General features: G+C 38.3%; 1 protein-coding gene across 3 annotated transcripts in view; it reads right to left on the bottom strand.

Annotated features, from left to right (window-relative positions):
* Positions 1-643: 643 nt before the first annotated feature.
* LOC127569579 (adapter SH3BGRL-like) overlaps positions 644-27,625 on the bottom strand; it is a 36,391-nt gene continuing 9,409 nt past the window's right edge. The window contains exons 2-12 of one of the 3 annotated variants that reach the window (XM_052014344.1): positions 20,190-20,375; positions 19,247-19,327; positions 13,761-13,820; positions 11,271-11,354; positions 10,175-10,267; positions 7,979-8,014; positions 5,778-5,807; positions 5,491-5,517; positions 4,698-4,727; positions 4,218-4,283; positions 644-2,825 (exon numbers count right to left, since the gene is read on the bottom strand). In XM_052014344.1, the coding sequence (XP_051870304.1) occupies positions 4,263-4,283; positions 4,698-4,727; positions 5,491-5,517; positions 5,778-5,807; positions 7,979-8,014; positions 10,175-10,267; positions 11,271-11,354; positions 13,761-13,820; positions 19,247-19,327; positions 20,190-20,375 (648 nt within the window). In that variant the 3' untranslated portion in view covers positions 644-2,825; positions 4,218-4,262. The remainder of the gene's footprint in view (positions 2,826-4,217; positions 4,284-4,697; positions 4,728-5,490; positions 5,518-5,777; positions 5,808-7,978; positions 8,015-10,174; positions 10,268-11,270; positions 11,355-13,760; positions 13,821-19,246; positions 19,328-20,189; positions 20,376-27,625) is intronic. The other 2 variants (XM_052014345.1, XM_052014346.1) reach the window with 2 other exon arrangements.

The following is a 27,625-nucleotide window of genomic DNA, read 5'->3' as shown; positions in this document are numbered from 1 at the left end:
TGTGCTATCAGGAAAGGCTGGACAAACTTGGGCTCTTTTCTCTGGAGCGGCAGAGGCTGAGGGGTGATCTGTTGGAAATGTATAAAATTATGAGGGGCATAGATAGGGTGGACAAGCAATATCTTTTTCCCCATTGTTGAGCGATCCAATACCAGAGAGTATGCATTTAAGGTGAGAGGGGATAGGTTCAGAACAGACGTGAGGGGTAGGTTTATTTTTTACTGAGGGAATGGTGGATGCCTGGAACGTGTTGCCTGATAGGATGGTGGAGGCAAATTCATTGGGGACTTTTAAGAGAGGCTTGGATGGGCACATGAATGAGGAAAATAGAGGGACATGGGTATTCTGTAGGTAGGAGGGATTAGTTATGTCAGCACAACATTGTGGGCTGAAGGGCCTGTTCTGTGCTGTACTGTTCTATGTAAACTTGCACTTTCTGCAGTCTCCTCAAGTCTTTCTTTCTCTTAATCTCTGCACCTACTTTTGCATTAATCTGACCCATTCTGGTTTACAACACAGTTGACATACAATTAACAATTCTTCAATTTGCCTTTTCATATATAGGTTTGCATTCTGCTGAAAGGGTCTCCAACCCGAAACGTTAACTTCCTCTTTCCACAAATGATTCCAAGTGTTTCCAACATGTTTTTAATTCCAACATTTGCAGTCCCTCACCCCACCAATCTGACTGGTTAAGGGGCGGCTTGGTCTGTTCACTTGGATGCGCTCATTATATTTTCACCTCAATTTCAGCAAATTATAATACAAAAGATGTAAACTCAAACATGCAAAAGGCAACAACGAATGGAGACACAAGAGACTACAGATGCTGGAATCTGAAACAAAAATGCAAGGTCTCAACCCAAAACATCAACAGTTCTTTTCCTCCCCCACAGATACTGCTCAACCCACTGAGTTCCTCCAGCAGTTTGTTTTTTGCTCATATAGAACAGACATGATTAGATGCCCTGTTACAACAAATTCAGCCCATTTTTGAACACAGATGATAGTGCTTTAAGAATTAGATCCTATTATTTTTTTTAAACATGACGTGAAGTTATCACAAAAATTTGGAAAAGTGCACCAAAGGAGATTATGGCTTCACTGCAACATGTTTATAACAATCTTCACACTGTATACATGAATGATATACTAATATCCAATGAAAAAAACTGTGCAGTTTTATTGGTATCCCTAATAATGAGCTAGTAATGAATCTGTAGATTTAATCATGTCCTGGATTATGAATGCAACAGAGGCATCAGACAGAAACTACATTTAATACAATTCTCTCAGATATATCTAAGAATTATTAAAATGGCATTTTATGATCAGATCAGTTTGTTCTTTTTTCCTAGGACATTTATCATTCTGAAAGGTATCACCAGGAAACATTGCCCAAATACAAAATAATCCAGATGAAAAATCTGAAATAAAAAGCAGAAAATGCTGGAAATTTGTCAAGCTGCATGGGTAGAGAGGGAACCAGATGTTTAATGTTCAGAACTTTCAGAGATCTGAAACATTAGCTCTCTACCTGGCTCCCTATTTCCAGTATTTCCTCTTTTTAATTATAGGAAATATTCTTTCAACTTGTTTCACTCGGGAGCTCCATTTATATTCAATAGGTGAAGTTGGGAAATACAAACCATAATTACTTCTGTTTTATTCCCCATGTGTTAAATTAGAAAATATTTATCAAGGCAGTATTGGTATGCTGTAATTAGTCAAATCACTTTGGGTTAAACAAATAGATCAACCAATCTTCCTGCTTCAGCTGTTATCTATTGTGTTTAGTATTGGACAAAGAGCACATGGGACACAGCTGTGATGCCATCAAAAATAGTCTGCCATAGTTACCTCAGTAGGCACATGTCTGGAGGAGAACAGTTGCTAATTAATAGAAAGGTTGGGTGAGGAGTGCATTTGTTTTTCATAACCTAACCATATTTTAAAATTCCTTTGGCATGTGAAGAATGCATAACTTTGATAACTTATTGCAGCAAAGTATGAGTATTTCAATTACCATGACTATTTTAAATAGAGCCCAACATGAAATTGTAAAATGTGTAGCTGTAAGAAATGTGAATGGAGGACTAATCTTGGCTGCATGCCTCAAGACAGAGACAAATCTACTCCATAGAACTGAAACCAACATGCACCACCAGATTTGGGGATGAATACAAAATCCTAATAAAAGATCAAAGCTTGCCAGAGAATGGCATAATTAAACCTTCTTTCTTCTGTTTAATGCAAAACTAAACTAAATCATGAAAGACACAACAAGATTTTATAAAAAAAAATTCATTGCATCAATTATCAGTAATTACTCTTTTCAACATTCACAGCAACTGATTTCAGTAAAAGGAACACAGGCAAAAAAAAAAAGGAAAAAAATAGGCAACTCGGCATAATTAAGATGACACAAGGTTTTGCAAGAACTGGCAGTTCCTTTTCTGGAGGCAAGCTTTGATTTAAGGCTCTAACTGGCATTTCCAAAGAGGAAATTTTCAGAAACAAAAGCAGAGTGTAATCACGCCCTACAAAATGGGACTGCTTGCATTAACTTCCAAAAACTTAGTTTTGCTTCTACAAAGTCCATTGAATCCAAATCATCTACAAAATGGAAGGGCAAGGTTGGTTGCGGCTCAACGTTTGCAAAAGGGATTGGAGGTTTGAAGGCTATGCCTCTGTTGAAATCCATGCTTTGAATTGAAGAATTTTTTTGGGCAGTGCCAACATGTTTTCTGAGATCACCGTGGGTGGTCCAATGTTCCTAGGTCAAGTCCCTACACTTGCTGCTGTTCTGCAAGGGCTTCTGCTTCCTAAAAATGGGAAACAATAAAACAGAAATTTAATTAAACAGACCACCACTGAATTACAGAGATCAATACTGCTGTTTTCTGAAACCAACTAACTCGGCATCCTTCATATCATTTTAATAACTTATCCTAGCAAAACTGAGATTTAAATCCAATATACAAAGTTGAGAGTATCTGACCAAATTTTTTTTGGATGATTTGCACAAGTATCCAACATGATCAACTTAATGTTTGGGTCTACATTGGGAGGAAGAGGAGGAACATTCTCCACTGTTATTACACTGGTACCAGCATATATTACTACAAGCCCACTGCATTTCTACAGTCTTGAAGTATCAATTAATGTATCAAATATACAAAATACAGGAAGTCCCCGACTTACGAACGCCCATACTTACAAACCGACCTTTGTGGTCAGTTTGTAAGCGGGCCCGGCCCCCGATCCCACCATGGTGGCGGTAAACCTTCTTTGGCCCAACCCCGGGCCAAGTGCACACATGCAGCCGGGGAACCCCAGGCCAAGTGCGCATGTGCGGCTGGGGCCATGTGCAGCCGCGATCCCCGGCCCAAGTGCGCATGCATGGACACTGTTTCGAGTTACGAACAGTCTCAAAATTGGAACCCGTTCGTAACCCGGGGACTTCCTGTATTTCATGGGATTTTGCACTTCACATAAAGCTCAAATATTATATGGCCAGTGTATCACAATTTAAAATTGAGATTAACTGCAGAAAGGAACATAACCTTACAGAGTAAAGGGTAATCCTATGCAATTTCCTTATGATAATAAATAATGGCATATAATAATACCTGAAAGACAAGAGTTGTTAGCCACAATTCAATAGTCATTGCTTCACAATATCATTAGGCAGATAAGGTGAATGCAGAATGAAGTAAATTTACTATGCAATACCTGGATTCCACTACACTGAAGTCTTGGAAGGAAAAGTATAGTGCACTTTGCAAATACATGAAAAAAATTCTGAGAACATATATGCTATGCAGGTGTAACATAGTAAAAGCCCCAACTTAAATGTTTTAAAAATTAGATACTTCAAGTATCAAAATCATACGAGAAACACAGACAACCAAACAAACATGCACGAATTTGTTCCTAACACACTCTTCTGGCAGAGTTGATCCAGTGATATGATGCAATTTACTGCAAATAGTTCATCTACAATACAGCTTTTGGAATTCTTGAAATGCAGAATGCTTTAGAGATTAGTCAACTGCAAAGCTTAAAATACATATTCAGATGGCTGGTTATGTTAGAGGTACACCACTCACTGGTTAAGTTTCAGGGCCAACACCAGCAACTTGAACAGGCATGTCAACTGTTTTGCATGTTTAAATCAGAATGTTTGAATTGGGCAGTCACACGTTTCTCTTTACCTTAAACCCTTGCAGATGAAATCATATAAAAGCAAAAATATTGTTTTAAGATTCATCCACTTCATCCTAATTGAGATACAAACAAAATAAATGACTACATTAAGCTTCCTGGAACTCAACAACAGTAACCAAAAGAAAGCATGGTCATCAACATCATTCATATCATACAAGGTGTATGGTAAAAATTATACAATATTCTCTAAGCTAGTTTTAAAAACTTTTATCATGACACTGCCATACCATTAGACATTAAAAATGGATTCTAAAATTCAAAGGAATGGAAGGATCTTTCTGAATGTAACCTACCCTGCACATTAAAACCATTTTTAGTTACTGAGATTTCTACTTGTACGTTATTATTCAACATCCATTGTGGAAGTGTATAAATCAAGTTGCATACCTATACAGCACCTCAGTAATTTAAATACATTTAATATCAGTCATTGTTAAGCTTGAGTTGAGAGACTCTCATAAAACTACCTCAGTCACTGGTTCTTCATCTTCCTCCTCCTGAAATGTATGAAGGAGAGAGGGGAGGGGAAAGAAATGAGTGAAAGAGAAAGAGAGAGAGAGAGAGAGAGAGAGAGAGAGAGAGAGGGAGAGAGAGAGAGAGAGAGAGACAGACAACTTAAAGAAAATCACAACAGTAAATGTAGAAAATACTCCATAAAATAACCATGGAATAATTCAATACATCAATGAGGAGGAAATGATGAACAAAATTATACTGAAAAGAATGAAGGCTAGAAAACTTGGAAACTGAAAATATTATGAGGAATGGAGTAATATTTTGAACAGCTACTACAATTTTCTCCCCCCAAGGGTGTTGACATATCATTCAACTAGAGGGGCAAAACCCAACTGTGTTCTTTATGTACACTGGAGGTCTGCTTGGGCTAAAATGAAAACCCAGCACAAACCTGCAGGACCAGAGCAGGTCCAAATCCTACCCGAGCCAATTTTTTCCATATGCAACCTAGAGGCATTTGCAGAATATTGTGCTTGGACAATGGCACTGCGTCAAAGGACATTCACACCTGAGATGAGCACTTCAGTCTGAACTTGGTTCAGAAAAACAATTTGTTCGTAACTTGAAAGAGCCATTTAAATTCTGGATGCAACTCCCAAATTTAAACCATATTCTATGCCAACAACGTTATCTGGAATCAGACTATCCAAATTCAAACAAACAACAGATTACACTTAAAATATTACAATGAAATGGAAACAATGATTAATGAGATGACAAGAGATGATGTAACAGATCATCTACCTCAGTTACAGGCTGCTCTTCTTCATTCTAGAGGAAATTAAAATGGTAAAAATAGTTGAACAGTTAGAAATCAATAAGATTAAATGTTTTGGTTAGTTATGATGGAGATGGCAAGAAGTATAGTCTCATGTATCTAAATCTAATGAGGAGAACTCCAAGCCATTTGCATGAGATGCACTAAATGAAACATGATGAGGGCATGCTTGAAAACAACAATTGTTATGCATGAGGATGTGTTAATTTTAATGAGCAATGGTTTCTCGGCACTCCAAATCTATTGATCGAACCTCCGAAACTGGTTCCTCTTCTTCCTTGTCCTGGTAAAATTAATAGAATCAAGTTAGAGACAAGACCAGGAATGAGAGAAGGTAAGTATGTATCTGCACAAGAGCTCTATCACATACAGCAACTTTGTCACTGTAGCCATCACGTACTTCATTTACTTTGTTACCTTAAATTGATTTTCTATGTTAATATATAGATTTAATACCAAGAAAAAAAGTCAGGTTCAGTTACCCCATTTTTCACTCAAGACACTAAATTTTGGGTTGGTATTGGAGCAGAGCTCATGAATGATGATGAGGAGGAGAAATGAGGAGAAGACACTATGGTAACTGGTACATGAAGCAGGAAACTGTGCCATCTAGAGCAAGCAAACAAAAAAAAGCTGCTGGAGGAACTCAGCAGGTCAGGCAGCACCTGTAGAGGCGAAGAGATAGTCGATGTTTCAGGTTGTGACTCCGCATCAGTACTGTGTGAAAGGGAGATAGACAGTATAAAGAGGCAAGGGGGAGGGGTGAGGCAGGGTCCAGTGACTGTGCAATCTAAGTAAATTCCAGATTTGAGGAAAAGAAAACCATTTCCCAATTTCCTTCCCAGTGAATGGTTTGTATTGGAAGTACTTCCCCATTACATTTCCTATTAATCAACTGAATTACAGCAAAAAAGCAATTAGTCCACAAAACTAACAGACTACTGGCCCAAACCTCCGTCAGCAGCCGTTCTGCATCCTTTGATCGGTCAAATCATGAAAAGAGGAAAGAGATAGTTGAGGCAGCTGGAAGGGGAGATGCATACACTCACACACACCCAGTTGCATCAAGTATTTAATGAGTATCATTGCTATTTCTATTGTTTGTCATTGGTCACATGCCTCCACCATTTAGCTGCTAATATAACCCATTCCTTGCGAGACCTTGTTCAGATATTTCTTGTGGGGAACTAGTCAAACTATGGAATTCAGTAAGGAAACTCAGCAAGTGGCAGGATACTGAGATATAGAGATCCAAAAGTACAAATCCCCCTAGTCTGCAGGGCAGGTAAATAAGATGGTTGAGGCAACATAGAATTTTTATATAGAGGCATGTCATAGAACATAAAAGGAGGGAAATAATACCAGAATTGCATAAAACTAGTTAGACCCCAGCTACAGTATCATGGACTGTTCTGGTCACTGCATTATAGATAAAAAAAAGGGTATGAAAACATGAGAGTGGAGCAGTGGTCTTGTCGAAACCCAGGAATTTTGGATGAGGGAAAACTAAAGTTATTTTCTTTGGGAAGGAGGTCACCAGCATATTAAATTAAGGTTTTGAGGGGTCTTGGTAAAGGACCCATTTCTTAAAGCACTGAAGTTAATAGTTAAGCAGCACAGATTTAAGATAATTAATAGTAAAGCGATCTAAAAGATTCCACCCCCTCCCTACCACAGTCTGCTTTAAGTATTACATTATAAAAAAAAGCACTTGGTATACCATAACCTACATGCTGCCACTTTGTTCAAGTGATATTACTCCTGGATGAGTGAAGATTTCCAACTAATCAGGAAGATCAAAGCATCAGGCACAGCTTCCCACCCTACCCCCCCCCCCCCCCCCCCAATCAACCCAGTCTCCTTGGCCACTATTCAGTCCCCTTTCCTGAGCAGCCAAGGCGGCAAATCACCACATCCAAGTCATTACTAAAATATGTTCACTACCATCCCATTTCTCCACCAATGATCTGACCCACTTGTTAATGTCATTTCCTGAGCCATCCATTCTCCTTCCTGGTGAATCTCCTATGTTCTCTTCACACGACCTCCCTCATTCTGTCTAGCAGCAAACACCTTTTATCTTTCTTATCATTGAGCTGTTCTCTCCGCCAACAAATAAAATTCTGACTCAAAATGAATTGACTTTTGTCATCTTCCAATCAGTCGATATTTTAATTCTCCAAACCCCTTTAGCCATTTCCTTATCCTTTGTTCCTCCAATCATTGACATCTGTACATCCTACCTCTCTACTATTGCTTTGTTTGCTTGGGACTTCGATACATATGCTCTATCCTTCTGATCCCATCACCCTCAAAGCCGAACTTTACAGTAATCTCTCCAAACACTCCCAAAATCAATTCCCTTTTTAGCTGTCTCTCTAAGGCACTTGAAAGTATTCTACACATGCATGTTGTTGCATAAAAACTGCAGAATATGCAGTATAGGTTAGGTACCTCTTTTTCCACAAATTCTCCTTCGGAAGTAGACTCCTTAGTGAAAGAAATCAGAAAGGGTAAGTAAAAATGGAAGGCATTCAAATTTTTTATTAAAAAATGCAGTCTCATTAATGCACATTTCCAGAATGTATCAAAGTTTAGAAGTAAATATGATTAGTTGAAAGATGAAAATGTGATGCACTCGAGATTTCCATTATCCTAATGTTAATGTGTTACTCATGATGAAAATGGTGGAGAATTCATCCAAACCCTCTGTTGAAGTGATAAATTGTAAAAGTACTGATAAAAACTAATCTGACACAGTAAACAACAAGGCTCAATACATCGAGCACCTACTGCAATGACAACTTAAACATTGCCATCAGCAATTGTGATTAGAAAGTCCTAACTCACAAAACACAGAAACACCCCTTTGGCTTGAGTTCATGTCAACCATCAAGCATCCATTGATAATAACACTGCTTTATTCTCACTAGATTCCAGTAAACATATTCATTTACATGCAGATAAATGAATTTAACTGTGGAATGCAACAATTAAGGCTTATATGGAGTGGGGGCAGGGGAGGAAAAAAGGTTGAATAAACATTTTCAGGGGAGTGCACAAAACAAATATTTGCAATGCAGGAACAGGACCCGGCCATGAGCCCCTCAAGCCTATTGAAATGGTTGCTCTATTATTTAAGACCTAGATTTTCCCATTAACAAACAAAACATCTAGGAAAGGTTTAAAAATAATTGACCTTGCACCAAAGACTGTTTGCAGAGAAGTTCCAAACTTCTACCTCCATTTGCACATAGAACTGTTCCCACTCCCGAGACAAGTTCTGGACTCTAACCAGTTGAAAACCCCTCAGATATTGAAGCAGTCCATCTCCACATGCAGCAACAATCTGACACTGTTCATACTTGGGCCGATAACCAGCAAGTGACAGGCATATGTCACATGCTAAGCGAAGATCATCCGCCCAACAAAAAAAACTTAAGCCACCTTCCTTTGATGTTCAAATGTTATCAAAGCCCACCATTAAGATCTTTCAGCCACCATCAAAGTAGAAATTTAACTGAACCAGCTACATAAATAGCACTGGTACAAGAGCAGGTCAAAGGCTAGTTATCTAGAAAAGGGTGAATTACACCTCATCCTGATATCTCTAATCTTTCCCCCATCTTCAAGGCACACAGGTGTCAGATAACCCACGACTTTCCTGGATTAATGCAACTCCAAAAATGCACGTAGTTTAACATCACCCAGGATAAACGGTGCACTGATCAGCCAATCAGCCACTTTACATATTCACTTTCTTCACTGCTGTTCAATGTGGTTGCCATGTGTAGTACAAGATGCTTTGCAGCAAATTCCCAAGACTTGACCAAATTTCCAACCCACCTGCTAAGTTAAAAACTGCTACCACATAGGAGGTCAAGGACTGCAGGTACATAGGAACACTGCCTGATTTGGAAATGCATCACAATTCCTTCATCGTGGCTAGATTAAAATCCTTCACGTTATTATCCAAACTACTGGCTATTTGATTCAAGATGGCAGCCGCAACTGAACTAAATACCAAGCTTGCCAGTGATGTCCACATGTTGTAATGTCAATATGCTACAACACCTACAATCACAGGACACATCCAATTTTCCAGACACGTTGGACTATAATGGAACAATCTCACTAAGTGCAGATAAATGAATTCAAAATGAAGTTTACCATTTCACAGTTTCATGACCAGTTATTCTTTAATCATGGTATATTCTGGGATATATTCAGTTACAATGTAAAATCTAAATAAGGAGCTATGTAGGGAGTTTGGCAGATTCTGTAATTTTAAACATCAACTAGGCTTATAACTCCAACCTACTGCAAAGGAATTATGTATCATAGTTACTAAAAATATTGCTATTTTCAGATTAGCTACCTCCATAATTGGGGAAGGAATATTCCAAAATACCAGATTACCCGGTCCCCATTTTCATCATTGTTCATGTTTGTCTCTAACCCAGTGTTAGGTGTCTGAATTCAATTAGCTGGTTAACTGCAATGAAGATTATCAAATTGAATACGAGAGGATTATTAAATAATTGTTAGGCACGTGTAGATTCTTGATCACTGCCAAAATCAAATCAACTTTGACTTGAGTTAATAATTAAAACAAAGTGGCTAAGGCACAAATATAAAAGGAAGGTTTACAGGTTTGTGAATTTCTCCTACAGCGTCTTCTGGCTCAACCATTTGCTGAGCAGGCTCCTCATCCTTTGCAGTTTTGCTCTCACCAATGTTTTCCTGCACACAGCAACAACAATATTTGAAGGAAAACAAAGTAAATACATTTTTACAAAATCCACTGATTCTGGGGATTCTGACAAAAGGTGAAAGATTACAGGTGCTGTAAACTCAAAACTGAGCATAAACACTTGTTAGCATCAGTGTAGAGCAGACATCAGGAGTGGGACTCGGCAGAACTGAAATAATAATCAGTGGGTTGCACAAAGTAAGGAATTGAACAAGATGAACATGCACAAATACAAAACATGGCAAAAGTGAGATTAGCACAAAGTTGTTTCTTCATTTGATCTAAAAAAGGAGGAAAAGCCTTAGCCTATTGTCTTCTGCTATAAATTTTGTTTCCTATTTACGTATTTAGATGGAACATCATATTGCCTGATGTCTTCAAAGACGTGAAGTGCAATATTGAGTTCTCCAGTATAATTGTTTTCTCCCCATTAGATATGAACCAGTTTTAAAAGATTAAATACTACTTGAATTTATAATTAGCAGTAATCAGGTAAAAATGTTATCAATTATGAGCTTTAAGCCTAACCGATGCATTGCTATTGTCAGATTATGCACATTTATATGAAACAAGTAAAGTTATGATGTAGCATCTGAAGGTGCAAATCTTCACAATTTGCTCCAAAGATCTGAAAATAAAGCTTTACCAAAAGGGTCTCTGATGGTGCTGATAATGATTTTAAAAAGTGGAAAATACTCTACAAAACCTTGGAACATCATGTAAAATACTTAGTGGACTAAAGTTTACAGCATTTATTTATAAAATTGGATTGTATGACAAACTTATTTCCTATTACTCCAAGCAGCTTTCTTTTTGCAAGTTAATTGTGTTAAAAATACTGCTTAACTGCTAGACATCAGTTATTCATATTAAGGACTCTAACTCTCACAACCTTATCACTTTTATCAACCAATTATAGTTAAAGATGAGAATTGACACAAAACACATGCTACATATACACACGCAGAGCAATATAAGCAAATACATAATTACATTTATATCTGTTGACCGTTCAAAGTGATTATGCAACATTTCATTATTTCCTCCAAGCTGATCTTCGGTGGCTCTACACAATTGCTGCTCATTGGCATACCAAAAAAAGAAATGGAGGTGAGGGCAAAGAGTTGTGCCGTGCAAATATGTTGCAAAGAATAACAATGTTATTAAAAGACCATTTGTTAATCAAACCAAAATTAGGCATAAAATATACATTGCATTGTGTCTCCCCCCCCCCCATAAATACTTGAAATTAGAATAATTAGGTTTTACCAAGTTCCATTGATAAATCTACATTTTTTGTAGCCTGATTTGATTACAATCAGTTTCCTTCCAGATTTGAAGAAGCAGATCCCTCTCTGGTTTCCCATCAGTTACTTAACAGATCCAGAGATTTTAAAAGTCTTTCCAACACAGAAATGGGTTATTTGGCCAAAGGTGCCATTGGTATTTATCCTCTGAGCAATAAATGCAACCCTATTCAATTGTTCCATTAGAACACTCTTCTGTTAAGACACTTTCACACTTCTTTCCTTTGACAATCCAAGTTCCAAGGCTGTCATGGCTTTGGTTTCAAGTTTCACAGCCTGAATCCATTCATATGCTCTCCATCCTAAATTTTCTACATTTAATCTTATTTTTCCTTGTAGTCATTCCCATTGTATTTTATTTACTTCAGTGCTACCCATCCTTTCATAATCTTAAGTACCTCTGTCAAGTCTCCGGGATAAAACAAAGACATTTCAGATCACATCTCCTCCTGGTGCTCAAGCTAATTACCTTAAGTCTGTCATCTGCTTAGAATCAAAAAAATTATGACAATAGAGGCAATTTTGCCCATCATCATGGCAAAGAGCTTGCCAGTCTAATCATATCCAGGGTCACCAATGGTCCAATATAAATGCAGGCTTCCAATTCCTATAAATTGAACAATTCAAAATCTTTCAAAAAAACTTTGCTTCTCCAAGGAAACCAGTCACTGCATTCTCTCCACATAAATGAAATTCCCTACCCTTGCTATGACTGATAACATATTTCCTGCACAACAATTATTTTCCTAAAATGCTGTGTACAAAATGGAGCACAACACTGGTTGAGACCCAGTCACTTAAAACATTTTGCATAATCTCTGTGATATTACAATTTACAGCAGCCCTTGCCTGGACAAAGATTTGGTATGCACTTTAAGCAATTTTACCAATAGGCCACATTTTATTGGGACAGACATTTGCAATCACCACCCAGTATCATCCCACACTCACTTTCCTGGAGATGAAGGGATACCATGCTGACTCAAAGCATCCCAGGTTCCAGGTCACAAGGCCAGAAGAGGGATGCATCAAACAGCACATTAGAGAAGCCTCCCCTCCTCAAAACATGCCTGAAAGTATTGATAGTTGTCAAAGCTCATCTCATTTAAATAATTTCATTTTTAAATGCTTTCTCAATGTCAGATGCACTTCAATACAAATAATAAATAAAATCATTTAATGGAAAAAGGGAACTTGCCTTCCTTTTTCCTTTCTTGCCACAGAACTCTATCGATCACAATGTAAACCCTACTCCTACTTGTCGCAGGATCCAAGATCCACTTTCTCAATGCTAATGCTGGGGAATCTCCAGATTGAGGCAAACCACTGGCTCCACAGAGAATCCAGCATTACAGAAAACTGAATGAAAGCATATTTTTCAATAAATTTGAACCTTCCACATCTGACCACACACGCACTCAAGTGCCAGACTTGAGACACTGTGTGTAGCCACCTGGAAAGACATACATTTTTGAACTCCTAGTTCTCCTCCAACACCTTTAGTTTACCAACCAGGTCATTTATATGGTTTTCATTCTCCTTTCCAAACACATCACTACCAATCCTCTTAAGTTTCTACGAGTCTGTTCTATTCACCAATCTACCTGCTCCCTTGGCATGTGATTTTCCACACCAATAACTGAAGTTGTAATAGAGAATAAAGCAGTTCTCTGGGAGTTCAGAGAGAGTTGGGAAATATTACCAGATAAAACATCCAATAAACCTCTGCATTTAATCCTACTTCAATTCTACTTCGGAAAACCAAGCAACTTCAAAGCAAAACTGGACATACAAAAAAAAATCTGGTAGCTTTGTGCTCTGTCAAACCCCAAACTATACAATAATATTACAATTAATAATATGGCTCTATGTATTACAAATGCTTGCTTGTAAAATCCACAAACTATAGGGCTGCAATACTACTTCAGATGATGAATGCACATTTCAAACATCACAAGTGCATATCAAAGCATCCACTTTGATGGGTTAGTGTCAGAATTATCATCTGTGCAATAAATATTTGCCAACCAAGCAACAGGCAGGTCCTAAATAGAATTCTAACCAAACAGTGATGTGTAGTGCATGCATCAAAATACACCGACAGCTGGATAAGTATTAGTTCAAAAGCAAGACCAATTACAAAAAAAAAGGATAAAGAAATCCAATGTTTAATTACAAGGATTGCTTTATTTTCTGAAACTTCACCATTCTGGATGATTGCAGCTTGATGTGCTTCCTGGACCAGAGAAAAAGCAAGCAGAAGAAATCTAGGGTTATACATAAACTAATAATTGGCAGATCAAGAAAAACCTGTACTCTCAAACCCAAGAAATTGTAAAACTGAAATTCAGTAAGTTCTAGTGAATGTTCCTTAGTCATTGAAAGATTCAGATTTTCATAATATGAGCAAACTTCAGATACCAAAATTTAACTTGCCACTTAAGTTTTAAATAAGACTCCTTATAAAACATTCAAGTCTACAGAAGGAACACTCATGCAAGCTATCTTTAACGGGACCTGATATCCCAATCCCATCAGTAAACTGCAACTATGTTCGAAATACAATGTTCAAGGCAAAATGGAAAAAGTATACACATTAAAGAATTCATTTATGCATCATACACATTAATCACAAAGCATTCTTTAAAAACCTTAACAGCAATATGCAGAGTTTTGCCATGTATACCCCATAATATTTTCCTGAATGAATTACAGATGTGCTTCCACTAAGTTTCATATCCTTAAAAACCGACTAAAATAGTAGACGAGGGGAAGATTCTGCAAGATAGAGGTAAAACAAAATATTTTTACTCTTGGATTTTGGCTCAAATGCAGATCAGAATAAAAAGAGAATAAAATAATTCATTTCTCCAACTGACAGGTGAACAATGCAGGGCAATCCTCAACTCAGAACCCAGTGGCTTTGGGCCCGCAGTATAAAAACTGGCACTGTTGACCACCTCACTCACAGACCATACAAATGGTTAGTGTTTAAAAATGGGGGGGGCAGTGGTGGAAATGTGGTGCAGGAAAGCATTCCCTTCTGAGCTGGGATTAGAGCTAGAGAAAGCTTCATCCAAATGTGCCATATTCAACTGGAAGTAATTCATGCTGACATTGGTGAAATATGATATGCTATTGCTTTCTCTATGCTCGCATCCCATGTAAAAAGATTAACACTGTGCATGGGGGTGGCGGGGGGGGGGGGGGGGGGGGGGAGAGAGAGAGAAAAAGTTTTTTAAAAAGTTAGAAATTTCTGTGTGCTTTAATAATTAAAAAATGCTGTATATTGGAGTTACAATTCCTGCAGCAAAGAAAAAGTTAGCCAGTTTAATTTGAGCCCTGCTCTTCATTCTGTTGTCAGTCTATTCCAGATTGGTAGATAAACACCAGATGTTTACCCTCTCTCTTTTCACCTGTTCTAGCCCATCCCATGGGTCAACTTTCATTTATCATGACCTGGGAAAATTCCCCAGCTGCAGGAGATAAAAAGCACTAATGTTGTGCATTACTCTCAACAATAAGTTTACACACATCAGTCTGGAGTTTTCACAAGGTCTTTTCACAAAAATCAGCCAAGCCAGAGCAAGAGATTTATAGAACCTCAAATGCAATCAAATTTCCACAAACTTTACGGCTAATTTACGAAATATTACACTGGACCCAATCCTTCTCAGGAACGTGGACATGTTAATCAGATCAAATCAATTAACATGTAGGGTGTCTGTTAAATGAATCCACAAGAGTACCTTGAAAATTCAGATTCCTCTGGATGCAGTGGTACCAACAAGCAGGATTATAAATATTTAGCACATTTCTTTAAAAAATTACTGAGAACCTAGCGGTATCAAACAGTTAAATATTTTTCCTCCAATAATTCATTTTCTGTTGTTTAAAAATCAAGTTATATTCTGCATTCTGTTATTGCTTTTCCTTTTGTATTACCTCTATGTACTTATGTTTGGAATGATCTGTCCTGATGGCATCCAAAACAAAGCTTTTCACTGTATCTTGGTACATGCAACAATGATAAACTCATTACCAAAAGAACTGGATATTCCAAGCTTAGGGGTTATTTACAAAAAAACCATTTTCAGTTACCCTCATCAGTTCACTAATTTATCTCAAAAACATGAATATATTCTAAAGCAATTACATTCTAGAACATTGTCCCATAGTGTTGGTTCGTGGTAACATTTACTTTGAAAACTGAAGCAGAAGGGCCATACCACCTTTAATTCCTGTTCCGTTGTTCAGAAAGCTCATGGGTGTTCCATTGCATCCTGTTAACACTGACCTGCCTAGTGTTGAAAATTTACCAATCTCAGCCTCTAATTTCCACACCAAGTAGCCACAGTCCTTCAGAGATGGTGAATTCCAAAGGTTTACAACCTTGGACAAGAAATGTTTCATCACTTCAGTTGCAAACGGCTGATCCGTCACCCCAGATCCACACTTTCAATTTCTAGCCTCTCTTGTTGAAGAAAATAGCTTCTCAGGATCTAATCCATCAAATTTTGCATAACTCAATAAGATCACCTCTCATTCTTCTGAATAGGCCAATCTTAAATCTCTCAATTTCTTATTTGGGGCAAAATGCAGAAACTTGAACTGAAGAAAAACACTTCATCATAGGACTAGTGCTTTTGCCCTGACCACAGAAACTTTAAACTTCTTGCTTTAAATCTGAGTCACATCTGAATCACTGTTCTGAATAAACCGTAACGCGAATTTAGTCCAGTGGGCAAATCAACTGATTTACAGCATGTTGTAAGCATGTGCAAACTTAATGCTCATTAACCAATGATTTGTGATCACTGTCAAATTGCATTCAGCTTACAACAAATGATATTTCCATTCAATGGTCTATCTTTATGGTCAAAAAAAAGTCTAATTCTTAATGTGTTTCAAATTCTTTCCCTTCCTTGTGCTGCAGATTTAATAAAATCTGCAACTAGGGCACAAAATTTCTTGAGTCCCAACAATATGTGGGCAGCTGCTGAGACGATAGATGCATCTATTTCTTTCTTGCCTTTCGTTGATCACTCGCCACAGCCATCCTCGCTACTAATCTTTTTGACTTCCCTCATTCTCTCTGATGTTGGCTCCCATGCATATCACAAACCCATGATCCTCTCCCACCCCTCCAAACTTGTAATGCAAAATGCTCGGGATATTCACTGCCTGCAATAGCAGAATGACAGTGTAGAAAAACAACTGAATTTGCACACAGACTTGAAGGGCTATCAAAATGCATGTATGCCTTGGGCCTCAGGCATGAAAGAATATTGTAGCCAGAGATTTTGTATGATAGAGAAATGGGGGGCTATGTTGGAGGGAAGGGCTAGATAGATCTTAGAGCAAGATAAAATGTCGGCACAACATTGTGGGCCAAAGGGCCTGTACTGTACTATAATGTTCTATGAATCTCCACAACTACGAGGTCAGTGGTGTTTGACCAAAGTTCCAATTGCTTATCACAAATCCTTAAGCTCATGACCTCATTTCTGTGTAGTGAATTCCAGGTGCTCTGAAGGTTCCAACTAGAATTCCCTCCCCTTTCCAACTGACACTGCCCCTTGACAGGTTATTCACATTCACTTTTATTACTCATTCTGATGAAAATCACTTCCACCGTTTCAGCATCTCACCCGGTTCATGGCTATCAAGCAAGCAGTCTGCTGCTATGATTAGGTCATGGATAAATCTGAAATTCTTCCCGTTGAATGTGATGCACCAGAGCAAATTACTGTTTCATGCTAAAGACTTGGAAAAACTGTAATCACATTGCACCATTTCCATCCCTTTCTGCACTGTACATTCACAGAACTATTTTTCTGAAAGACAATCATTGCTTTGATGCAAAAACTATAGACAATTTGCACATCGAGCTCCTGCAAACAGCAATACAACATTAAACAGATAACGTGCTTCAAGGTCATGACACGAAATCTCTTCCATCCAATTCAGAAAAAGAGGGCCTTAGATTAAGGTCTCATCCAAAAGGTAGTCCAGTGCTGCATTACTGGTAGTACTATCAGCCAATATTGTAATCAACTCTGGAGAGGAACCTTCTGACAGGCATTTCTCTCACTGCTCAGCATTATGTGGGTTGATTCATTCAGAAGGAATGAAAGCATAATAGTTTAGCATGGTTGATCAGAGTTAAACAAATATTACTTTCATTACCAAGACTTCCAAACCCATACTCTCTTGATATCTCATCTTCCCACAATTTAGATAAAGTACCAATGTTCAAGTTCAATCCAAACAAAAAATTCCAGACATGTCCACTTGATTATCAATGGTGTTACTACTGCAGAGCACATCACTATCAAAACTTGCAATGAAAGGGTAGGAGGCCCCAGAAAAGTAAACTGGACGATCTATATCAACACAGCAGCTACAAGAGCATGGGAGAGATTGGGAATACAGTGAAACTCTTATAATCCACTATCCGACTTGGAACTCCTGTTGGTTTGGCATTTGGTTCACCAGATGATGTTTGCTGCACTCTCCAAATATTGAGCAGCCCCTGGCTCCTGTTCTCCCTTTCCAGTTTGACTGGAAAATTTATTGCACTGCCGTGCATCATGCAGATAAAAAATGAACAGAGTTGCTGGGTATTAACAGAAATAACATCCAATAGCCTGGAAAACTTGCTAGTCCAGCTTTATCAAGGTCCAGAGTGTGCCAAATTATTGGAATTTTACTGTAGCACAATAAGGGGCTTCACCTCTTTTACCAGCAGGATCTAAAAGGCTCAAGTCAGAAATGTGATGAAGTATTCCTGTCTGGAGGAACCACCCTCAACAACTCTAATGAAATCTGGAACAATCCAGCACAGACCTTACTTTGACTCATGTCCCTTATCATTGGATTCAGTCTCCCCTCCCACCACAATACTACTTTGACTGTAATATTTACAACCCACAAGATGCAACACAGCAACTAAACCACCATCACTATGAGAAGGAAACTTGCAACAATTGCTTTAGAACACCATAACTTCAAGGGACTCACCAACCTTGAGTTATTAATTTATCATTTTTCCCCTGACTACAGTTGGAATCCTGGAATTTCCTATACAAGATGAGTGTAGGAGGAACCATGCATCACACATGAATCAATGAAAAGACCCAAAACTCCAAGATGAACAAGGACCATCAATAAGTGTAACCCTGACAATCTTTTCCTACGTCTAACACAGAAAGCTGGCCTTTTTGCAGGATAGCATCCAGATAATAGTTACTGTATTTCACAAGTACTCGATTGGATGCAAAAGTTTTCCAGACAACTCAAACCCACGAAAGGTGGCAATCTAAATGCAAGTCTTTTTTTTTCTTTAGATACAAGAAAAAATTTTCCAAACTTAAACACTGAGTTATCAGAATGTTCTAAGCAGATTTACAAATCAGATCCTTTGAACAGGTAGAAATTCAAATTTCATTTTAATCCTTTTAGTTCTAGACGTGCACTCCAAACCGTTATTCTCCAAAACTAAAGTGGTATTGAAGTTATGATTTTTTAAAAACAGATAAATTTGCCTCTTGAAAAGCTCATTTTTAGATGGGAAATGATTACCTATACCTCCGCCCCCCCCCCACCCAACATTTTTCACATCATCTTAAACTACAAGTGGATGAAAATGCAGGGATATACCTTCGAGCCAGGAGGTGGTGTCAGACCAAGAAATGCATAAACTCCATTATCCTCTTTGGCATTGAAGAAAGCATCAAAGTCCTACAGTGACAAGATGAAGGACATAAAATCAAATTAGTATACAAGCTAGCTTTAAATTAACACTGCAAATAGTGATATAGAAGTCATTGCAATGAGATCAGACTTGCACGGTCCTGTAGTGGTTAAAATTAGATGGACATAAAAGAAGATGCTCTTCAATTTTAAGAGAATTTTTGTTTACTTTTCTTTAGGATAATACCTAATACAAAGGACCAAGAGGAAAACTCAACTTGATTTATAGATCAATCACATTTGTGAAATGCCTCTTGATGCAATGGCTTAAATTTTAATGTTAGAGCTGGCAAAGGAAGCACAGATCGTTTACTCAAGACTTATTCTAAATTGAGAGTCATAGTCAGACAGCTGGGAAACAGGATCCTTTGGTGTGCCAAGTCTATGCTGACCGCCAACCACCCATTTACACTAATCTCATTTTATTCTCCTCCCGGATGCTGAAGAGGTCATGAAAGGTGCACATACATCATCAACTTATAACTAGAGAGAAAACATTAAAAGGACACTATCAGCCTTCATGGAAGTGAGGTATACTAGCATCCTCAAAAACAGGTCCAGGTGGCCAATCTGATATCAAAATTTTGGTTCTCGTGGCTATTGATTTTGACAGAATTAACTAACAAATGTAATTCAATAAAGATGCAAGGAGGACAGAACAGTGATAGAGTGTATTTCAGAATTTTATAGTCCAAGAGACCAAAAATAAACTTTGTCTCACTTCCCCAGGAAATGTTATAAACTTCAAGGATCATTCAAAGAAATTCAATCACATAAAAAACAATTAGAACATAAACACTAAGATTCCAAACAGAAGTAGGAAACAATATTCATTTAAAAAGTTTCTTACCCCACAATAGAGTTCATCATTAAATATCTGCGGTGGAAGAGGAATACCATTCTGAGGGCGCTTTTCCCCGGGAACATTTTCCCGCATCCACTTTCGGTTGTCCTCATTTGCTGCTATATCCATTTCTTTAAAGTCAATTTTATTGGCTTCTAAGAAACCCAGAACATCCTGTTGTTTCTTCTTAATCTGTGAACGAGAAGATGGGAACAGGATAAAGAGGTAAACGATCAACCATGATCTTGATGAATGGTGGAGCAGGTCCAATAAGGTTGAACCACCTCCTCCTGCTCTTATTTTCTGTGTTTCAAATCTTAATAAAACAATTTTCCAATTTTTTTCAACCCCACTATGTTTCTTCAAAATTATATTAATCAAAACTAGGCATCATACATAATGCACCAATAGCAGTCCACTACCTAAATCTAGTCTGGAATAAAATAAGTCCTCTAGAGCAACAAAACAAATGCTGGAGGAACTCAGCAGGTCAGGTTGCATCTGTGGAGGGAAAAGGACAGTCAATATTTTGGGTTGACACCCTGCATCTGGATGGAGATAGCCAGTAAAAAGAGGCAAGGGAAAGGGATGGAGCAAGAGCTGGCAAGCAATAGGTGGATCCGGGTGAGGAGCAGTGATAGGCAGATGGAGGAGGGAAGTGTGGAAATCACAACAGAGGCTAGGGGGTGATAGATGGAGGCAACAAAAGGCTGCAGAAGATGGAATCTTGATCTGCTGCTGAGATTTAAAAGACTTGCAGGTTTTGAAATTATCAAATACCCTGGCATAGATCAAGAAATATAATCAGAAATTATGTGGTACTCAGTAAAGAAAGAATAAATAAATAGTAAATCTTAAAGAGAGAAAAGAAACAAATAAATATTACATCAAGAATGACATTTTGAGGTTGCCAAAGGTTTGAAGAAAACTATAAATTTACATGAACTCTCCAAAGGTTATCAAAATCAGATTACAGGATCAAAGTCAAATTAATAGAATAGACACCTTTTCTGCTCTCTATTTAAGTACTTGCTGGGGGGAAAAAAAGATATTGCCCAGTCAAGAAACCTACAATTATTACCTCCTGCTTATTAAGAACTAAGTAGTCAGTTATAAACAGGTATTAAAAGAAATTGTCTCCAACCCTTGAATTTGCCCTCCATGTTGCAATATTGTGTGTGTTACTTGTACAGTTGTCGTTTTAATGACTAAACAAAACAAATGCAGGTTATTCAAGAGATTTAATGGTGTTTACAAGTATTTTGGAAACCAAGTTCTGCCCATTTAGATGCCAGCCCACTTATTTCTTCTGATAAAAAAATGATGATTTTCAATACTGGTTTGGGAACTCCACAGCCTAATTTCTTTCATGGAAAGATGTCTTGATACTTATAGAATCAAGGTACATGCATTTGGATTGCTTAACAACCAATTTAAATTTCTCATGTTGGTTTTCCTTAGCTGAACACTCAGCTCTGGAGCATCTGGACAGTAAAGACACCTACGTTAGACTATTGTTTATTGACTACAGCTCTGCCTTCAATACAATAATCCCAAGCAAGCTTGTCACCAAACTCCGAGACCTAGGATTCAACACCTCCCTCTGTAACTGGATCCTTGACTTTCTAACAAACAGACCACAATCAGTGAGGATAGGCAGCAATACCTCCGGCACGACTGTTCTCAACACTGGTGCCCCACGAGGCTGTGTCCTCAAACCTCTACTCTACTCCCTATAACACTCATGACTGTGTGGCCAGATTCTGCTCTAACTCCATCTACAAGTTTGCAGATGATACCACTGTTGTAGGCCATATCTCAAACAGTGATGAGTCAGAGTACAGGAAGTAGATAGAGAGATTAGTGGAATGGTGTCATGACAACAACCTTTCCCTCAATGTCAACAAAACAAAAGAGCTGGTCATTGACTTCAGGAAAGGGGGTGGTGTACATGCACCTGCCTACATCAATGGTGCTGAGGTAGAGAGGGTTGAGAGCTTCAAGTTCCTGGGAGTGAACATTACCAACAGCCTGTCCTGGTCAAATCATGTAGATGCCATGGCCAAGAAAGCTCACCAGCACCTCTACTTCCTCAAATTTGGTTTGTCCCCTTTGACTATCACCAACTTCTACCAATGACCATAGAAAGCATCCTATCTGGATGCATCATGGCTTGGCACGGCAACTGCTCTGCCCAGGACTGCAAGAAACTGCAGAGAGTTGTGGACATAGCCCAGCGCATCACGGACACCAGCCTCCCCTCCTTGGACTCTGTTCTTACCTCTCATTGTCTTGGTGAAGCAGCCAGCATAATCAAAGACGCCACTCACCCGGGACATTCTCTCTTCTCCCCTCTTCCATCGGGTAGAAGATACAGGAGGCTGAGGGCATGTACTACCAGACTTAAGGACAGCTTCTACCCCACTGTGGTAAGACTAGTGAACGGTTCCCTTATACAATGAGATGGACTCTGACCTCACGATCTACCTTGTTGTGACCTTGCACCTTATTGCACTGCACTTTCTCTGTAGCTGTGACACTTTGCTCTGTACTGTTATTGTTTTTACCTGTACTACCGCAATGCACTCTGTACTAACTCAATGTAACTGCATTGTGTAAGGAATTGACCTGTATGATCAGTTTGCAAGACAAGTTTTTCACTGTACCTCGGTACAAGTGACAATAATAAACCAATACCAATAGACCAGAAATTGAGGTTTCAAGCTCCATAACAAGGTTTAAAGTGAATTGTTGCATTTGCCAATATTTGAATGAATTACTGAAGGCCAGTTACCTGCTTTGGTGCCAATAGTCAAATAAAGACTATAAGCAAAAAAACTCTCTTAACCAACACACCCATAAATTTTGATCATGTACTCATTGATTTTGCTGCTGTCTGTTCTACCTTACTACATGTAAAATGCTTGTTGTATTTGCCTGGACTATATTTATTATAGTAGGAAGGGTTACCAGCAAATATAATTGGGCCTAGTCAAGCACTATATCATCTCTGCTAATCCCACAGAATTAGTTTACATACAATACTCAAATTTAAGTGTTTGTGGGTTTTTGTTGCTGCAAGCTTAAGTAAGAAGAGACAAAGGTGGACCAAGTAGCAGAGCATCTTTTATTGAAGGCAATAAGTCTCAGCAGCAATGTTTGATACAAAGCATTAAAGTTACCTTTTATCATATTATTTAACCAATACATACAGATGTACTATAACTAGTGACATCAAACAGGACCAAAACCCAAGCTTGAATCTATTGACTTAGAACTTTTGTAATGCTGGGTAACTATGTTTTCCAGTATAATTCCAATATCATAATTAACAAATCTACAGCTTCATTCTTAAACATAAAAATTATTGTGGGAACTTGAGGTTTATTATTCCTCAGGGAAAAAGAAAATCATATCCCCATCTTCCCAAATTCCTCAAAATGGTCAACAGAATCCAAGGGTATAATAGTCCCTTCACACAGGTCCATTCAAAAACTAAGAGGGACTCCAAGAACAGACAAACAAAAATCATTTTCCGAGTCTGCGATGAACTGGGTAGGAATAAGAAAACAACTGGCACTTTAGCTTAGAGGACTAAAGATTAAACAATGTGGATTTCCTAGATTTGATCAGATCATGTGGGGAGAAAAAAAAAAGCACACTTTAGAAATCAAGTCACCCTTGGTCACTAACAGTAAAGTGTTCCATCCTTAAAATAGTCAAATATTTTCCAAATTGTTTTAGTTTGAGGAAATGTCAGCTCATTTATAGTCTACAGACATGAAATCAATTTAAAAATAGGTCTATTTTAATTTCCTTCCAATTCATACCAACCATATCCCTGACAAGCAAATCCAAAATAACTTATCTGCCTGTCAAGATGCAAGAGGAATGCAGCAGAAGAATCTGACAAGGAGCACTGCTGATACTCCACCGTTGCTGCACTTAGTGAAACATGATCTACTTCTACGAGGAGAGTGAGCATTCCAATCCGCCAGCCTGTACTTCAAATGAAGTACCTAAATGCAGCACATATACAATATTACATCAACAGCAAAGAACTGTCAAAGTAGTTTACATTGTTATCTCCATTTGCACTTTCTTGGCAATGTCAACAGCCACATCCTAGGTAAACATTTGTACTACAATCTGTGTTGATCTTAGTTGCAAAGTTTTGTTTTATGGAATTGTTTTATTTGCAAAAAATCAAGTTTTAATAAATTAGTTTCATTAAAATTAAGAAAAGGAATAATGATCAATTTTTCACTCAATGCAGGAACCCCATCATTACCAGTAATACAACTCTTGCACCAAACTAAGCCCATTCCACTAGTGTCAGCTCTAGCACACATTTCTCAAAACTACTGCAAATCATCTCACCATTTCCGCTTAAATGACACTATTCAAAGACCAGGAAGTTCATAATAGGAACCAACTGCTCTCATACCATTAAAAAGCTTAAACAGAAAAGACATTTTTGAATAAGTTATTAAAAATGCAATATTTCCACTGCTGGTTAACATTCAAATTAATTGGATTACAGAATCATACTGAAGAGAATCATTAAGTAAAACTTATTAAAAGGACCAAACAGACTTGAAACTTTCCCCTTCATATAGTGCAGCACATTATAAAGATGAAAGAGGATATCATTGATCAGAAGCCACAAGATCTGGAAGGGGAGGTACTAAGATCAGAATTCAGAGCTCAACCATACAAGGAACTAGTTAATATTTTATTTGAATAAAAACAGACATTGCTGGAAATACTCAGCAGGCCTGGAAACACCCATGGATAGAGAAGAGTTCACATTTGATGTTGATGGCCTTTAACAAATTTTTCCCCAGTACTGGTGTAACAAGTTTTAGAGGAAGAGGAGGCACTGTTTTTGAATTTAAATTGACCTTCACATGAACAGTGCAGGAAGCCAAAGGAGAGACCAAATGAGAACAGGGTAGAGAATTAAAGAAAGCCAACAAGAACCTCCAGGTCACCCTTGCAGACCAAATGGAGGAATTCTGCAAAATGGTCACTTAGGCTGAGCTTGGTTTCCCCAATGCAGAGACCACCACATTGTGAGCATCAAATGTTAAATTGGAAGTACAAGTAAACCATTGCTTCATCTGGAAAGTGTGTTTAGGTCCCTTGAAGATGGGAAAGGGAAGACAAAGTGTTGGATCTCTTGCAGCAACACAAATAAAAATGGTGCCATACAGGAGCAGATAATTGGTGATATTTCAAATATCATTCCCCTACTTACACCTCCTCCAAATGTACCTTTACCACCCATTTTCCACTGACACCATCACTACCACTTGTGTTATTCATCCACTCTACCATAGACTTTTTCTTTTGTTCTCACTGCTTAAGTTTTATTTGTGCACAAGCCTGGATAAAGAATGCAAAATAATATTTAAATTTTTCAGTCAGATTTGCATTTAAAAATTACAACCCCACCCCCCACTATGACTTCCTGTATTGCAAATCACCATAATCTTCATCTACAGCATCGGTTGCAAATTTCATTATTAAAATACTACAAAATTTAACACAGGCTAGCAATATCTGTCAAATTGAAATCTTCTTCCCACTTAGGGTAGCAAATCTCTGGAATGCTCTACTCCGGAGGGTTGTGGAGGCTACGTCATTGGAGCTATTTAAAAGTGGAGGGTCATGGAGAAAATGGCACAGAACGGGAGTTGACACCTTGGCCAGATCCGTGGTGATCACGTTGAAGGGAAGGGCAGGCCTGATGGACAAGGTGGCCTACTCCTGCACTGATTTATTATAACACACTCACAGTCATATTTATTATAATGTGGATAACTGCAGAGTTATCCACATTGGTTCTAAAGACAGAAAGACCAATTATTATGTGAATGGTAATAGACTGGTAAAAGGTAAAACGAGACCTGGATATCCCTGTACACCAGTCGCTGATGGCAGGCAATCAGGAGCAATCAACTATTGTGAAGGCAAATAGTATGTCACTGGGTTTCATTGCAAGAGGATTTAATTACAGGAGCAAGGATGTCCTGCTGCAGCTGTGCAGGGCCTTGGAAATGCCCCATCTTGAGTTAAGTGTGCAATTAGGTTTAAATGAATTATTTTAATTGAAATAATGAAGAACAGGGGGAATCTCAGAAAACTATTGAGTTTTAACTGGACTCGACAGACTAGATACAGGAAAAGATTTTCCCAATGACCAGAGAGTTCAGAACCAGGAGTCATGAGTCTCAGAATATGGGCATGCTATACAGAACTGAGATAAGAAGAAATTCCTCCACCACCCACTCCCCCCCCCCCAAAAAAAGTGGTGAACCTGTGGAATTCTCTACCACAGGAGGCAGTGGAGGCCAAGGTATTAAACAAATTCAAGGAGGATGTAGATACATTTCTTAATGCCAAGGGATATAGGGAGAAGGGGGTAACAGGACACTGAAATGAATGATCAGCACATATTATACTGAACGGTAAAGTAGGCCTGAAGGGCTGAATGACTTACTCCAGCTCCCATCTCCCAACATCTGTCATTGATTTACAGTAAACAGCTACCATTTGCATAGTTGCACATTTAGAATCCAAACTCCATTATCACAGAATTGGTACAGCTAAGAAAAAAAAGCCATTTGGCTCAGCAACTCCATACCGTCTCTACACAAGAACAATCCAGCTATTCCCATTCCCCCACTTTCTCCCCTACAAATTCATGTACTTATCCAGTGCCATTTTGAATGCTACAATTGAATCTGCCTCTACTACTACGAGAATGAATTGGTCCAATAGATAGCAAGATAGATGAATCCACATTCAAACAAAAACATTGCAGGTCAATTACTTATAACCTAAGCAGCAGAATGTTCGAGCAACTGATAGCCCAAACCTCTGAACAAGTGGATCTGCAACCCTGATATTTGGCCCAGTAGCATGGATAGGGAGTTTATGTTCTGTTCTAGACCATAAACCTCATATCTACGAAGACCAGCAACGAGCGCAGTGGATTAGTGGAAGGGAATGGCATTGAACTCTAGGACACATTGGCAACACTGTATTCAGTGCAAGAAATTCAAGACATTAGATTATGAGAAAAAGACACTGGAGTTTTTTGGGACTAAAAATGAGACACAATCAAGGTCCAAAGAGCATGAACCACATGTTCCCACCAGCACAACAACCACCACAAGTGAAGCAGTACTTAGCTTCACACCCTGCAGCAGAAATGCAGGGCAGCATCACATATCTAGTTGCCTTAATGTTCAATATATTCAATCAAGGTATGTAGAGCTCCATTAGCAAGGCCCAAGCACTTCTCACTTCTTCGCTCCCCTCCCATCGGGGAGGAGATAAAAAGGCCTGATAGCATGTACCACCAGGCTCAAGGACTTCTATCCCACTGATAAGATTATTAGACTGTTCCCTAGTACAATAACATGGACTCTTGA

The sequence above is a fragment of the Pristis pectinata genome, chromosome 4, assembly GCF_009764475.1.
Source record: "Pristis pectinata isolate sPriPec2 chromosome 4, sPriPec2.1.pri, whole genome shotgun sequence".
Lineage (NCBI taxonomy): Eukaryota > Metazoa > Chordata > Chondrichthyes > Rhinopristiformes > Pristidae > Pristis > Pristis pectinata.
The sequence above is the reverse complement of the archived record's forward strand: the minus strand, read 5'-3'. Positions and strand labels throughout refer to the sequence as shown.